Here is a 16,052-nt window from a genome sequence, read left to right on the forward strand (position 1 = left end):
AAAAAATTCCCTTGCAATGCAAAAGTGACCCTGGTTCAATTCCTGGGTTGGGAAGATTCCCTGGAGAAGAGATAGGCTACCCACCCACTCCAGTATTCTTGGGCTTCCCTGGTGGCTCAACTGGTAAAGAATCCACCTGCATTGAGGGAGACTTGGGTTTGATCCCTGGGTTGGGAAGATTTGCTGGAGGAGGGCATGGTAACCCACTCCAGTATACTTGCCTGGAGAATCCTAATGGATAGAGGAGCCTGGTGGACTGCAGTCCACGGGGCTGCAAAGAGTTGGACATGACTGAGCACCTAAGCACACATGCAAAGGACTAGGAACATATTTTGTTCTATTTGGTCTTTGACCCTTGCTCCTGACACAGAGCTCCTATATCCCTTACAATTTCCAGGGAGATAGGAAGTTTTTTCTTCTAATGAGTTGACTCTTGGTGGGTTCCTGGATGGCGCTGGTCACCAGAAATACCAAGCTATGATTAGAAAACTGGACTTTTTAGCCCTGCCTTCCCATTTTCCAGAGAGAGGAGAGGAGCTGGAAATGAGGTTAATGATCATGTCTACTTATTGAAGCCTCCATAAAAATTCCAAAAGCATGCAGTTTGGAGAACGCTGGGGTTGGTGAACACGTGACATAGAGGTTCTGAGAGAGCTGATCTAGAAGCCATGCCCCCTTCCGCATACCTTGCCCTACTCACTTCTTCTATCCAAAAATACATCATATCCTTTTGCAATAAACTAGTAAACATTAAGTAAGCTGTTTTTTCCTGAGTACTGTAAAATGCTCTAGTAAACTAACTAAATCCAAGGAAGGTTAGCGGCAACTTCTGACCTATAGCAGGTAGAGCAGATGCACCAGTAATAACTTCCATCCATCTCCCGACAGAACTGTCAGAACTGACTTATGTTGTAAGACACTCAGCTGGTGTCACAGAACTGCAGGGTGTGGGAAAGCCCCACAGATCTGGTGTCAGAAGAACTGTAGTGTGAGCGTAAAGGAGAAACACAAGAGGAAGAATACATTTTCCTTTACAGTTCCTAAAGCCCCACCTTGCCCATATAGCCTGTGTTGGATTTCAGGCATTACTTCAATCAACGGGTATACTTTAATTATCTGAGTAGCTTCCCCAAAGTGGTTACAACTAAGTAACAGTTAGCTAAATTTTATCTAAATTATCAAATTTGATACAATCTTATTAGAACTAGTTTTTTGAAGTATATTTTTTCTACAGTGCTGTATTAATGAGGCTCTTTATGATAAATGGCAAGATGTTTAAAAAATTTAAAACCATCTGGAATAAAAAAAACAACAATCTAGCTCCAATAAAGAAGGGGTAGTTTTAAAACCTGTTCTATAATACACAATTTTAGGAGGATGGTCTTTGTAGGAATCAATTTTTGGTTTTCTACAAATTTTGTAGGAATCAATGAATAACCAGGGGCAAATTCAAAACTCCAGCTTCAACTGGGAGTTACACTGAAACTTATACTGGAGTCTGTTGCTTCAGAGTCTTTGATCATAGGTTCAATGCAAATTTGATGAAAAGAATTCACTTTAACTCAGAAGTCAAATTTCTATAAGACTTTGTAATGACATGGCCCTTAAAGTTCTTGAAAGGCTTCTGGCATTTATCACACTGTGTTTACATGTGACAATCATACATTTTATGATTAAAGTGATACAGAAAGACTGTTAGTTCTTGAGTCTAACCTCTTGCTGTTATGTGGCCTAAGGTGGTATCAAATGAATAGAGTGGCCCTGTAGGATCAGTGACGTCTATGCTGGAAGAATTGAGAAAGCTGCATCTGGTTCAACCATAACCTGCAGCCCTCCCAGGAGATTAGTCAGGGGGCACTAGGAATGGAGGAGGAAATGTGGCTAAAACACTTGTTCCCTCACACACACACCTCACTTTGCGCCCTCTCCTCTTTGCTCTGTTCATCCCCTCTCACATCTTGAGGTGCATAATGAAAGAGATTATTATGTTGCTAGAACATGGCACTGAATCAGCCTATACAAAATTAATGTAATTACTATGTTGATTTCCAGATGTTAGCTTAATGCTGGTCTATTAAAACCTCTAAAGATGAAGCTTAAAACAAACAAACATTCTGAGTAAACACCCAAATGAAGACATGCCAGCAAGTTTGGTGATAATCTGAGGCTATGGCAGGTATCTCTGGATAGGGCGTTTTAGAAGTTGATTCTCTCCATCATCAACCATAATGACAGAATGTTCTCAGGTCCTTTTCAGTCTTTTTCTTCCAAAGAGCCTGTGAATTCCTTGCTGCTTCTAGCCCCTGGCCTCTTTCTAGTCATCCCTCTGCCCCGCCCCCATGCCCACCCACTCTTGGCACCACGTACAGCCATATCCTCTTGAGCTCACTGCTGTGCGTCACTGGATCTCTCACCCAGGGCTTGTTTCTTATCCAGGGTTTTGAAATTCAAGGGAAAAAACCCTCCTTTGGCTCAAACATGTCTCCCTCCCCTCTTCCTTCCTCCCCTGGACTCCACATGGGTGGGCAGGGTGGACCATGAAGGTACCCAGCCTGGCCTCAGAGGGACACTTACTCTTCCTAGTTCTGTAGCCTACAGCAGGTTCCTGATGCCAGGGGAGCCTCCAATTTCTCACTGATAAACTTTTGGATAATAATTCCTATTTCCTTGGTTTGAAGGAATAAAAGAGGTAATTCACATACATACTGGCAAGCACATTATAAAGTCTCAACAAAATATATTATCATTAACTTTGGGTCTTTTTCTACAGTTAATTTTTTTAAAGCTTTTCTGTCTCTACCTGTAACTGTGAAATTATTCTGTTTCTTAGAATGGCTTACTTTCATTTTTTTTCCCTGATGAGAGCTTTTGTTAAATCTCTGGGCTCCTGGAAAGCAAGAGTGACAAGAACCCGAAAAGTAATTGCAGTTCATCATCTTATAGTCTAGAGCAGTGAATCCCCAGTGTCTGGGATCTAATGCCTAACAGTCCGAGGTGGAGTTGATGTAACAACAGAAATAAAGTGCACAATAAATGTAATGCACCTGAATCATCCCAAAACTATTCCCCCACTCTGGTCCATGGAAAAATTGTCTTCCATGAAACCAGTCCCTGGTGCCAAAAGGTTGGGGACCGCTGGCAGACTGTTTGGTCCTAAAAATCTCCAGAGAACACAAATTTACCACTTCTGTGAGATTTTGTTGTTGTTGCTATATCAGAATATTGCAAATTTGTTCTTCAATCTTACTATTTTTAACTATAATCCTTGTGCTTGGCTAAAATAATTCTACTTTTTAATAATTCTAAATTATCATTCAAGTTTTCATTAAATTATTTTTAAGTTGAACTGCATAGCTCTCTCTTCTTGATACAATCAAATGATACATTCTTCGTATTGACAGTCTCTCATAAGTAAATTTCTAATTATACACCTCCTCCACTTTCTCATTTTCTGGAGTCATTTCCTGGATTGAATCAACTGTTTAGATAATGCATTTGTAGCATTCAAAATCATTGGCTTCCAAATCATACTGAGAAAATGTAGCTGAGACTCAGTGTCTTAACTTTCATAGCCTGAGGTTTTGTTTGAAATTTTATTCTTTAATTATGTTTACCAATGTTGAATTTTAAAAACCAAACACCAACAATACCAATTTTTAAGAAGTAAATGAAATTAGCTTCTCCGATACCTTAGACAATCCCAAGTTAAACTGGAAGTCAGTCCTAACTTGTTCATTTGTACTCTTCTTCTAAGATGAAATCTAGTCCTGGCCAAATCATTATAAATAAGCAGTATTATTTTGGATGACAATCCAAATAAGCAAATGTAAAAATACAATGCTGAGATATGGTTTGTGGCAAAGTTTCAAAAAAGTATGACTGTTAGGATTATTGTATACAGCTATTCATGTATCTTTTTTCATTATTAAGGTATACAATTATCTTGAAACCTATTATGGTTACTTTTCAGTGCATATTTTATAGTCGATAGCTATAGCTAATAATAACAACATTATTGGCTATTTCTGGACCATAGATAAGCGTGTTTATATCAGATTCAATGGTATTTTCATATGTCTCTAAAGTATACCCTCCAGAGATATACCACAAGGATTTCAACTGCAACTGCCCCTTTTTAAGTTTTTCCTGTACCGAGTCTTAAAGGATTTGTTCCATTGCCTTAGCTATTTTAAGTTGAGACAGAACATCTCACATGACTGTGGTAGCTGTTTTTTCTTTCTTTTCCCTTTTGTTATTACTAGAGTTGTGTGTGTTTACTATTTTTATCTTCCTTTCCCAAAGACATATATTTGTCTGCAATCCCCTTGGATTTCTCAGGGCTAGCAGCTATTAGGGACAGCTTCATCAGGGCTGTTTCAGGTTCCAGGGAAGCTGTCTATTTAGATTCACTGAAGGGTACAAGAAATGCTAACAGGAATTCAAGTAGTAAGCAATTGTACTTTTCGGCCTATACATGCACTTCTTACTCCCCACTGAATTCATATAATTCATGTTTCTTTGTGATTTATTCATTCATTTTGTTTGCTGTATTATCACAAAACAGAACAGCAAGATTTGGGGTTTTGAATCATCTTATGATACTGTAAGTGAAAAAAGTTAATCTGGTCATAGCTCATCACTCTTGAAGATATTGGTAAAAGAGAAACAGGTTTGGCATGCTTACCTTGTCTGACAGCTAGTGTGGTGGTATAGACCAAGAAGAGAAGAATGTAATTGAGGAAACTCTGGAAGACTGGTGTATTGGCATGGAAATCTTCTGACAGGTACTTGCTGGTCAAGCTAATTCCACAAATAAGGAGGGATAACACCTGGCCTAGAGCCACAGAGATTAACATCTCCCTGAGAAATAAAGAGAAACATAGCAAAGATCAGCAGAAAGTCCAATAGAACAATCACTTAAAATTTACTGAGCACTTACACCATTCACTAAGCTACATGCAATAAACAGTGACTCTTTTAATTCATCACAGCAATCCTACTGGGATGGAGCGGTTATTACTGGGATTGTGCAAAGGAAGGGGGCTTCCAGGTGGTGCTAGTGGTGAAGACCCTGCCAGCAAATGCAGGAGACATAAGAGACATCGGTTTATAACAGCCAGGACATGGAAGCAACCTAGATGCCCATCAGCAGATGAATGGATAAGGAAGCTGTGGTACATATACACCATGGAATATTACTCAGCCATTAAAAAGAATTCATTTGAATCAGTTCTAATGAGATGGATGAAACTGGAGCCCATTATACAGAGTGAAGTAAGCCAGAAAGATAAACACCAATACAGTATACTAACGCATATATATGGAATTTAAAAAGATGGTAATGGTAGCCCTATATGCAAAACAGAAAAAGAGACACAGATGTATAGAACAGACTTTTAGACTCTGTGGGAGAAGGCAAGGGTGGGATGTTCAGAGAGAACAGCATTGAAACAAGTATACTATCAAGGGTGAAACAGATCACCAGCCCAGGTAGGATGCATGAGACAAGTGCTCAGGGCTGGTGCACTGGGAAGACCCAGAGAGATGGGATGGGGAGGGAGGCGGGAGGGGGGATCGGGATGGGGAACACATGTGAATCCATGGCTGATTCATGTCAATGTATGGCAAAAACCGCTACAATATTGTAAAGTAATTAGCCTCCAACTAATAAAAATAAATGGGGAAAAAAAAAAGAGAGAGACACTGGTTGGATCCCTGGGTTGGGGAGATCCTGCGGAAGAGCGCAGGGCAACCCACTCCAGTATTCTTACCCTAAGAATCCCACGGACAGAAGAACCTGGTGGGCTACAGTCCATTGGGTGGCAAAGAGTGAGACACGTCTAGAGTGATTTAGCATGCATGCAGTGGAAGAAACCAAAGTTTAGAAGGGTTAAGGAATTTGCTTACAGTCACATAATTAGTGACAAAGCTGGGAGTTGAGATTAAATCTCTCCAAGTGCTCCTGGCTTCTTCCCACTTCCCCTAGAGCTCTAGCGGAAATTAACGCTTTCCTGTTGCCACCATGTCATGAACAAATGTTCAGAAACCCGAGAGAGAACTCAAAACTGACCAGGACCATATTCCAACCTTGTCCTAAGGTTCGCACATCAAAAAAGGGACTCTTCTCTTTCATAGACTGAAATCTTGGCTCTAGGAACACTTAGAAGAAAGGGCTATACAAACCCCTTAAATCTAGGAGTATCTCTTCTCCATTCCCAGATTTTGAATCTCTAACGAACACTGATAAGCACTAGTTTCTGTTCTCCTCTGCTCAAGTCGCAGTTGTTGATATATTAAAACTCTTATTCACAAAGGAAATTTAGTAACTGAAGTGGTATAGTAAGAGATTGCAAATTTTATAAATATTTTCCATGGCATTTTTATAGGCACTGACCCTAAAGTCTTCTGTAGTCGAGATTACTGGCAAGAGTCAAAGAGCTCACTTTGCACAGAAATAAAATGCTCATGTGGGCTCTGTGGTCACATACACCTGTATCCTCTGACACAAGATGAACCCCTAGCTTCAGCAAAGCAGGCTTCTGCTCTCGCCAAGAGTCTCACCTGACTTTCCAGGTTTATTTATTTATAGAAAAAGCAACATCGAATAAGCAAAGAGTCATATTTCTAAACAAAGAGGCATTATGCAGGGCATCTGCAGCATTACATATTTCCTTCCCCATGGTGTATGTGAATTCATCTTTCTGGAAGGGAGTCCCCTGCACAGGGTCCTGGGTAGATACCTTTCTTTTGTTCCAATAAAACTTTATGTACCAAAACAGGTGGTGAGCAGATGTGACACATGGGCCAGAGTCTCCTGCCCTGGTGTAGACTCTGGGCCTCAGCTGGGTAGATATCTTGGTGGTATCCTTTAAAAAAAAATGGCAAGTCCATCACTCATTCCATTTGCTTCCATGAGGAGGAAATACTGTGGCAAGGCATGTGGGCTCATGAAAAAGACTCTCCACAGGTTAGCTTGAAATCTATTGGTAGAGGCTGCCTTGACAGATTGGTAGATGGCTCTGTTTCCAAGTACTGGCCCTGACTCCTCAATTCAATCTTTATAAAGGAGTCAGAGATATTTTTAGACATAAAAGTTTAAAATGTTAATCTTCAGTTTAAAATCCTCCCCTGTAGATACCCCATAGATGGCATCCTATAGAAAGCAGTGATCTATAAAGCCTATGTTACACTGTCTAAAAAGATGGCTGCCAACATTGCTTCACATCTTTCTACACTCAAGCTGCTCCTCCCAAAGGGAGGTGGGTTCTATTTTCCTTTTCAGGAAGCTGAGCTTGTCTTGTGACTTACTTTGACCAACAGAAAGTAGAAGGAGAGATGTCAAGTGATTTCTGGGCCTAAGTCTTAAGAAGCTCTGTGGCTTCCATTTTCTGCCCTCCTAGGATACAACTTCCATGTACAGAACCCCGAGGTAGACCACTGAATACTGAGAGGCTGTGAGAAAAGGAAAAGAGAGACCCAGCCAACCACTGCCACTACAGCTGAAGCACCAGATGTGTGCATGAGGATCGTGGATCCTCTGGCCCAGGTGGAGTGGTGCCAACCTGAGTCATGTGGAGCAGAGATCAAGCATCCCCAGACACTGCTGCTCAACTGGAGAACCGTGAGAAATAATCAATGGTGGTGCTTTCAGAGCATGAAGTTTTGGGTGGTTTGTCAAGTAGCAGCAGCAGCTACTGAAACAAGGCCTTCGATGTCCCCTCCACTCTCTACTCCTACCACCTTGGAGCCCTACCTCCCGCTTCCCCCGCTTTATTCCCCCAGGGAGCCACAGCTCCAGCCCTGCAGAGCTACTTGCACTTCAACAATGAGTCATGGTCTTCTTCGTCAGCATTTCTTCTCACGTGTTATTATTTCCAGAGTGTTCATCCCAACTTGTCAGTCTGACTCTCATTCATCTTTCAAGATTTGGCCCACATGTTATGTTATGCCCTTTAAGAAGTATTCTCTGTCCTCTCTTTCCCTGGGATGTATCTCCTTTACTTCTGTATCATTGTTCTATAATGACTGTTTTTACTGGGAAGTTGGTACAATGCTCTTCACTCTGTCTACAGCTGGGCAATACCATTCAAAGTAAGTAGAAAATGAACACTTCAAAGACAGTAGGTACAACTAGGCAACACCAAATGATTTTGTTGAAATGAAAGGATGATTTTTTTTTTAAAGGCAGAAGTAAAGAGAAGTACCAGAATCAACTCAAGAGTGTTTAAGCCAGCCTAGGAAGTGTGATATCCACTAACAAAAATCATGATAGGAGTTGCAGGACTTCCTTGATGTTTCAGAGGCTAAGACTCCACTCTCCCAATGCAGGGGTTCTGGGTTAGATCCCTGGTCAGGGAACTAGATCTCACATGCCACAACTAAAGATTCCACATGCCACAGCTAAAGATCCTACATGCTACAATGAAGATAGAAGATTCCTCATGCCGCAACTAAGACCTGGTACAGACAAATAAATTTTTTAAAAATGATTTGCAAAAAAATTATGAAAGGAGTTGTCTTTAGTGTAAAGATAATAAACATTTTTGGTATATTGAATTTGAACTGCCAAATGAACTTCCAAATGATCCGGCAGTATTAGAATTCTGGGATCAGAGTTGAATAGGGAGGTCAATCAGGAGAAACATACGGAAGTTATACATACAAACATGGTGGCTAAAGCACTAGAACTGGATGCTATTATCATGGAAGAAAGGAGAGAAAATAGGAAGACCTAGGGAAAATCCTTGGAGAATCCCCAGGTTGGGTTTAGGGAAGAAACTAGAGGCATATCATTGGAGTCAGATGCAGTTAGACCAGTGCTCTGTGAGGTGGGATGGGGTGGGAGGTGGGAAGGAGGTTCAGACAGAGGGGATTATATATACCTATGGCTGATTCATGTTGATATATGGCAGAAACCAATAAAATATTGTAAGGCAATTGTTCACTAATTAAAAATAAATAAAAAAACAAGCGGTTAGAAGTCTAAAGGGAAGACCACGATAGTTCTTGGTGTCAAGGAAACCGAGGGAATTGAGGTTTTCATGGAAGAAACAGATGTAATATTGAAGTTGCTTAAAGGGCAGGATGAATGAGGACTGATAGGAGATGATTTGAAAGTCACTGCCAGCCTTTGTAAGACCACTTTTGAGTGAAGAATACCAGAGCAACAGGGGTATCATGGAAAAGAAGGGAACAGAGAACTTCACAGAAGCACTAGTGGTAAAGAACCTGCCTGCCAATGCAGGAGACATAAGAAACACAGGTTCGATCCCTGGGTCAGGAAGATCTCCTGGAAGAGGGTATGGCAACCCACTCCAGTATTCTTGCCTGGAGAATCCCATAGACAGAGGAGCCTGGTGGGCTACAGTCCATGGGGTTGCAAAGAGTTGGACATGACTGAAGTGACTTAGCACACACACATACACACAGTTAGTGGTACTAACTGGACACGAAGTGATGAGAAACAAAGGTGCTAATTTTGAATAATTTTAAAGAATTCAAAGAATTATTTGCATAAGTTTGATCTAGTCACCACACAACATAAAATAAGAGTTAAAATAATAATGTTTAAAATGATTAAAAATAATTGAGTGGATTCATGATTATCCTCCTCATTGGGTCAATTTTATTTGCATAATAACTTACATCTTCAATATGAGCTGTAGGGGAGAGCTATAACTCTTATACCAGTGAGTGGGTACTGGTGCTGAGTATGTCTACTAAAGGATGCTGTGTATGGAGTATGTCTCCTTGGGAAAAGAAGGTCAACAACTACTGCTAGGACATGTTCATTCCTACACCTGCTTAAGTTACATCCATGGTATTTGAAACCTTGGCAATATCTTGAACAAAATCAGGCCATAAAAAATGACACATTAATAACATAAGAGAATAAGATTTTAGACCTTTTAATGTATATATGCCAATACACTATAAAACAGCTTTCACATGCCATGTTCTATACATGAAAGATGAATAAGACATAGTCCTTGTCACTGGAGAACTACTAAACCAAGATTTTGGAGCTTAGTTCCCAAGTAACTTCCTACAAAATAGATGAAACTGAAATAACAATTCATATTTAATAAGTCCTTACTGCATGCCAAGTCCTAGGCTTGGCATTTATACACACTGTTTCATTTAATCCCCACAAGAACTTTATAAGGCAGATATTATCATGGTTGCATTTTATAGATAAGTAAACTTATGCATACAGAGGTTAGCAGCCACCCCAAGGTCACAGAGCTAGCAGGGGAAAGAGTTTGGATGGAAACTAAGTCGTATGATTCCAAATCCCAACTTCCTAACAACTATGCTACACCACCATTATGCTGCCCCCAAAATACTCTTTGCCCTCACAAAGGGTACAGAGCACAGTGCTAAACCTGAGTGGCTGGCTTCCAGAAATATTCTGGGGAAGGTGAAGATAACATAAGTCAGCCCAACTGACTGAGGAAAGCTCTTCCACCAAAACATCTGTAATGTGTGCCTTTCAACAGAGGCCAACACAAGCCTATTTTTGTTTCTCAGCCAAACAAAACAGCAAATCTACTGTATTCAATTTCTCCTTTTAATTAGTGGCCATGCTGGTCAGGTGCTGCAGATGTGATTTGATAAAAAGGCAAATTATGGTTTTATCCATCATGCTAATCAACATGACTTGTAAAACAAGAAGGAAAGAAAGGGACCTTTTATCAGATTAGTTCACCAATCCCTTTCCACGTAAAGGGAGCTCGATACTGTCACTATTGCAGTCTGCAAATCTACACTAAGTTACTAGAGTCACCAAAGCAAAATAAATAGGCAAATAATTAAGAATACAAGTAAACCTAGATGCTGACACTCTGCGTATTCCAATGCCCATCCCCTCCACTTCCTCCATTGTCTTCCTCTCATGAAATTCTCTTCTGTTCTTTTTTAGCACAGAATGAATACTTCTGGGGATCTGTTTCTCAGAATGTCTTACCACCGTCTGTGATTTAGGATCTTTTCACTTCATTTACTGTCACCTAATCCCTTCTAACACTTTTCCCCTGTACACTAGAGGAGATATGTGGTCCCTTCACCTAACTCCTCATAATTTTAAGGCACCATCTTCTCCAGAAAGCCACCCCTTGGCCGCCCCTTGCTCGTTAAGGCTGAGTTAAGCATCCTCATCTGTATATTCCTATCTCTACTTGTGCTTCCCACACTGTAAAACTCATGAGCTCCTGAAAAAAAGGGAATGCATTCTAATCATTTCTATATTCCTGGTTGCCTTGAAGACTGCTAAATGGGAAGGAGACGTTGTTGTTTAGTCATTCAGTCGAGTCCAACTCTTTTGCGATCCCACGGACTCCTACAGCCCACCAGGCTACAGCCCACCAGGCTCCTCTGTGCATGGGCTTTTCCAGGTACGAGTACTGGACTGGGTTGCCATTTACTTCTCCAGGGGATCTTCCTGACCCAGGGATCACACCCACATCTCCTGCTTTGGCCGGAGGATTCTTTACCACTGAGCCACCTAGGGAAGTCCCAGGAAGGGGATAGATACTCAATAAATACAGAAGAATGAATGAACACATTCACAAGTGAACAAATATCTATAAATGAAAAAAGATCAGAAGAGTTGAAAGATGGCTGCTTATCTTATCTTGAAATACTATTAGCTCCAAAAGACAAAAACACCTAGTTTTTCCTGTATTCCATCTGCCAGTTAGACAGTGAGATTAATAAACTCTTTTCCGCACAAGCCTGGTAAGGTGCTATCTTGCAAAAATAATGCTAAATATGGTGCAGGGTGGAATTTTGCACTGGGAGTTGTTGGTTATTCATGTAGTTTATAGAATAGCACACCAGATGCATTTTAACATAGAATATAGAGTTCCTATAATTTTAGCAGCAGAAATGGAGACTGTGATACACATTTTGTCTTCTTTGTTTATGCATTTAAAAGGACATCCTACCCACTTTAAATTCAGAATGACTAGACAATGAAAAATGCATGAGTCTCAGGAAAAATAGTGCTGTTGGAAGCTGAATACCTGTTATAATAGAGCTTGTATTCATAAAGACTGACATAAACCATTACCAACAGCACTCTGTTCTGTTAAAGAAATAGACATTAGAATCTTGTGAATAAACCTGTGTTTTACAAAGTTGATATTCAAAATAATAAGATTTCAAATAAAACATAAGTTGAATCTCATTTTTTTCCCTTAGAAGAATACATTAAACAATACATTCCTTTAAAAAGGTATGAAAAATTTCAACACAGAGTTACATAAACATATTGCTTTGTAATTCTTTGGCATGAGAGTGAAACAATTATGTCATCATCTTGAATGAGAGCACATCAACCTTTGTGTAGAGACATCATCATTCTCTTAACTATTCTCAGGCAAATCATGTAAGATCTGAGTCAGCATATGAATTCAGATATACAAACATAAGAACACTTACACTGCCTTGATGAAACACAATACCATTTGACCATGGGAAGAATGTGTTCTACTATGTTTTTTGACAAGATTCCTGTTTTCAGAAGTTAGAACATTGGCTTCTTGAAGCTCCTTGCTGAAAGGATTTATTCCCTTTGAGTATTAATTAAACTTCGATGTAAGGAGATTTTTAGGGAGGAAGCAAATACACATCTCCAGAGGATTAACATTAACTGGTGTTTCTTTGCCTCAGATTCTGCATTTGTGGAATTTAACCTATTCTCTGGTTCTGTCATGTCAGTGTTTTTGTTTTTGTTTTTTAGAAGAAACCAAGTAAGCACAAGCTAGAATCAAGGTTGCAGGGGGAACTATCAATAACCTTATATATGTAGACGACACCACCCTTAAGGCAGAGAGCAAAGACAACTAAAAAGCCTCTTGATGAAAGTGAAAGAGTAGAGTGAAAATGCTGGTTTAAAACTCAGCATTAAAAAAACTAAGATCATGGCATCTGGTCCCATCACTTCATGGCAAATAGATAGGGAAACAATGGGAACAGTGACAGACTTTATTTTCTTGGGCTCCAAATACACTGCAGATGGTGACTGCAGCCATGAAATTAAAAGACGCTTACTCCTTGGAAGAAAAGCTATGAAAAACCTAGACAGTATATTAAAAAGCAGAGATGCTACTTTGCTGACAAAGGTCTGTATAGTTAAAGCTACGGTTTTTTCCAATAGTCATGTATGGGTGTGAGATATGGACCATAAAGAAAGCTGAGCACCAAAGAATTGATGCTTTTGAACTGCGGTGTTGGAGAAGACTCTTGAGAGTCCCTTGGACTGCAAGGAGATCAAACCAGTCCATCCTAAAGGAGATCAGTCCTGAATGCTTATTGGAAGGACAGATGTTGAAGCTGAAACTCCAATTCTTTGGTCACCTGATGCAAAGAGCTGACTCATTGGAAAAAACTCTGATGCTAGGAAAGATTGAAGGCAAGAGGAGAAGGGGACAACAGAAGATGAGATGCTTGGATGGCATCACTGACTCAATGGACATGAGTTTGTCAAGCTCCAGGAGTTGGTGATAGACAGGGAGGCCTGGCACGCTGCAATCCATAGGGTCACAAAGAGTTGGACACGACTGAGTGACTGAACTGAACTGAACTCAAGTAAACCATAAGGAAGGCCTCATAAACGAGCTTCCACTGACTCCGTGAGGTAGCAAGTATAGGGGACACTTGAAGCTCTAGTGTGAGAGGATGTCAGAGGCGTGCATGTGTATTAGATGTTGTATGTCTAGAGAAGTGTGTAGAAGAGTGAAAAGCACAAAACAGGAAATTGAAGCCCCTGGCTCTTGAGTTCCACTGATTAAGATCCATGATCTCGTGCATCTCCAACTCAGGGCTTGGATTCCTTTGCGCAAAGTAAGGATATTTTAACTGATGAGTGTGTGATATCACTCATGCTCGTGTGTGCTTGCGGGCATGCCAAGTCTCTTCAGCTGGGATTGACTCTTTGTGATCCCATGGACTGTAGGCTGCCAGCCTCCTCTGTCCGTGGGATTCTCTAGGCAAGAATACTGGAGTGGGTTGCCATGCCCTTCTCGAGGGTATCTTCCCGACCCAGGAATTGAATCCGTATCCCTTATATCTCCTGCTTTGGCAGGTAGGTTCTTTTTTAAGTAGCGTCACCTGGGAAGCCCCGAGACACTTATATTCTCGTTCAAATCCTCTTGGTCTCGTTATGTCCAAGGCCTCTCTCACTACCCTAGTTCCAGGGGTGACTGCCATGAAAGACTATAAATAAACTGTAATCAACACTATTTCTGTGCATCTTGTGCCTCTTTCCCTGGAGATTCCAGGTTGATGCTGAAGGCCAGGCCTTGTAGGGACCAATTTTGTGCCCACTCACCAGGGATTGGGAGGTGCTAGGGAATTATTGTCCTCAAGCAACAGAAAACTAAAGCACAGTGCTCTGTGACAACCTAGAGGGGTGGGACAGGGTAAGAGGTGGGAGGGAGGCTTAAGAGGGAGGGAACATAAGTATACCTACGGCTGATTCAAGTTGATGTATGGCAGAGACTAATCCAATATTGTAAAGCAATTATCCTTCAATTAAAAAATTAAAAATTAAAAAAAAAACCACCCTGAAAACTAAAGCAGACAGACAGATTCTGCTTTCTCCTCGCCTCCTCCCAGGCAGACCATCCCTAGAAGCAGTCACTTCCGCAAGCTCTCTGAAGATGGTCCTGGCTGACCAGGGGCTCTGTTAGGTACAGGTACTCAGTGCCCCAGCACTGCCTCTCTCTCCTTCCCCTCCTCACTCCTGCTCCCTGGACTGCAGTCCTTAATAAAGTAACATCACTTCAACCTCTGCTTTCTGGGGAACTCAGGCTGAGATAATGAGCTTCACATTTCCTTCGACTCTGTAATTGTGACTTACTTGCAGAAAACGCTGATGTGTAATCATTAGCTCTTGAGATTGGTATCTTCGATCTTAAAGTCTATTCCTTTCGTGTATTTGATTAAACTCTTTGGTAGCTGAGTTACCAGCCATGTTTACTCATTTATTATGCACACACTCTGTGGGTTTGGGGATTAGTTGCAGAGAAACAGATCAGTCAATAGCATTTGTCAAGGCCTCCTGGGTACAGGTTATGAGAAAGGAATGCCTGGTCCCTGCCTCCAAAAGGCATAGAGGGGCATGGAGTGTGAACAATTCAAACTATCTGAATGGAGAACATAAAAATACCTATGGACTCCAGTAAGTCTATATAAAACTGCTAGAAGTTATTGCAAATAATTTGTCTTTAAAATTGGGCAAAGCAAATACGGAAAAAGTTTCACGAAGAGCATAGTTTTGAGAATTTTTCTGGGCGGGGGGGGGGGGTTGTTTTAAATAATGGAAGAGGGGTATTTTTGGTATTTTGAACTTGGCATGCTATCTCAGGAAAAAAGAACACTGCTGTTTCAGAAGCCGCTACATCAAATCATTGGGCTGGCTGGTAAGAATTCTGATAATAGTAGAGATGGATCGAGAGAAGTAAGAAACAGAGGAACCTAAAGTGTAGGGCAGAGTTTTAATTCAGTAAGAATTGTTCTCTGGAATTTCTGAGCAAGGAAAATGAAGCAAGCTCCTGTCATAACATTCCCAAATTTCTCTGCTCATTCCATTAGTCCGAACCAAATCCTGCTTGTATTATGGTGGGAAAGTTTCAATGAGGAGAAAGATTGGAAAGCCAGATGCTTGTGTAAGTTTGGCACTCTGAAACTCCATAGTTCCATGGTACATCCACCCCTGACCCAGTGTGATAGACCTATCTCCACTTTCATCTCAACACTGCAAAGCTGCAGGCTTTTAATTTTTGCTTCTTCAAATCTTCAGCAGAGCTTTTTATGCACCTTTCAATACAGTTCAGTTGGCAAAGAATCCACCTGCAATGCAGGAAATCTGGTTTTGATCTCTGGGTTGGGAAGATCCCCTGGAGAAGGGAAAGGCTACCCACTTCAGTATTCTGGCTTGGAGAATTCCATTGTGACCATGGGGTCACAAAGAGTCGGACATGACTGAGCAACTTTCACTTTCAACATAATTTGCAAACTGTGCTTTAGTCTGTTACCATCTTGTTCTT

General features: G+C 40.8%; 1 protein-coding gene across 2 annotated transcripts in view; it reads right to left on the reverse strand.

Annotated features, from left to right (window-relative positions):
• The window catches only part of SLC35F1 (solute carrier family 35 member F1), a 400,589-nt gene that overhangs the window by 158,254 nt on the left and 226,283 nt on the right, over positions 1-16,052 (reverse strand). For both annotated transcript variants that reach the window (XM_065911395.1, XM_065911396.1), the window contains exon 2: positions 4,685-4,860. In XM_065911395.1, the coding sequence (XP_065767467.1) occupies positions 4,685-4,860 (176 nt within the window). The remainder of the gene's footprint in view (positions 1-4,684; positions 4,861-16,052) is intronic.

This window comes from Muntiacus reevesi, chromosome 19 (genome assembly GCF_963930625.1).
Source record: "Muntiacus reevesi chromosome 19, mMunRee1.1, whole genome shotgun sequence".
Classification (NCBI taxonomy): domain Eukaryota; kingdom Metazoa; phylum Chordata; class Mammalia; order Artiodactyla; family Cervidae; genus Muntiacus; species Muntiacus reevesi.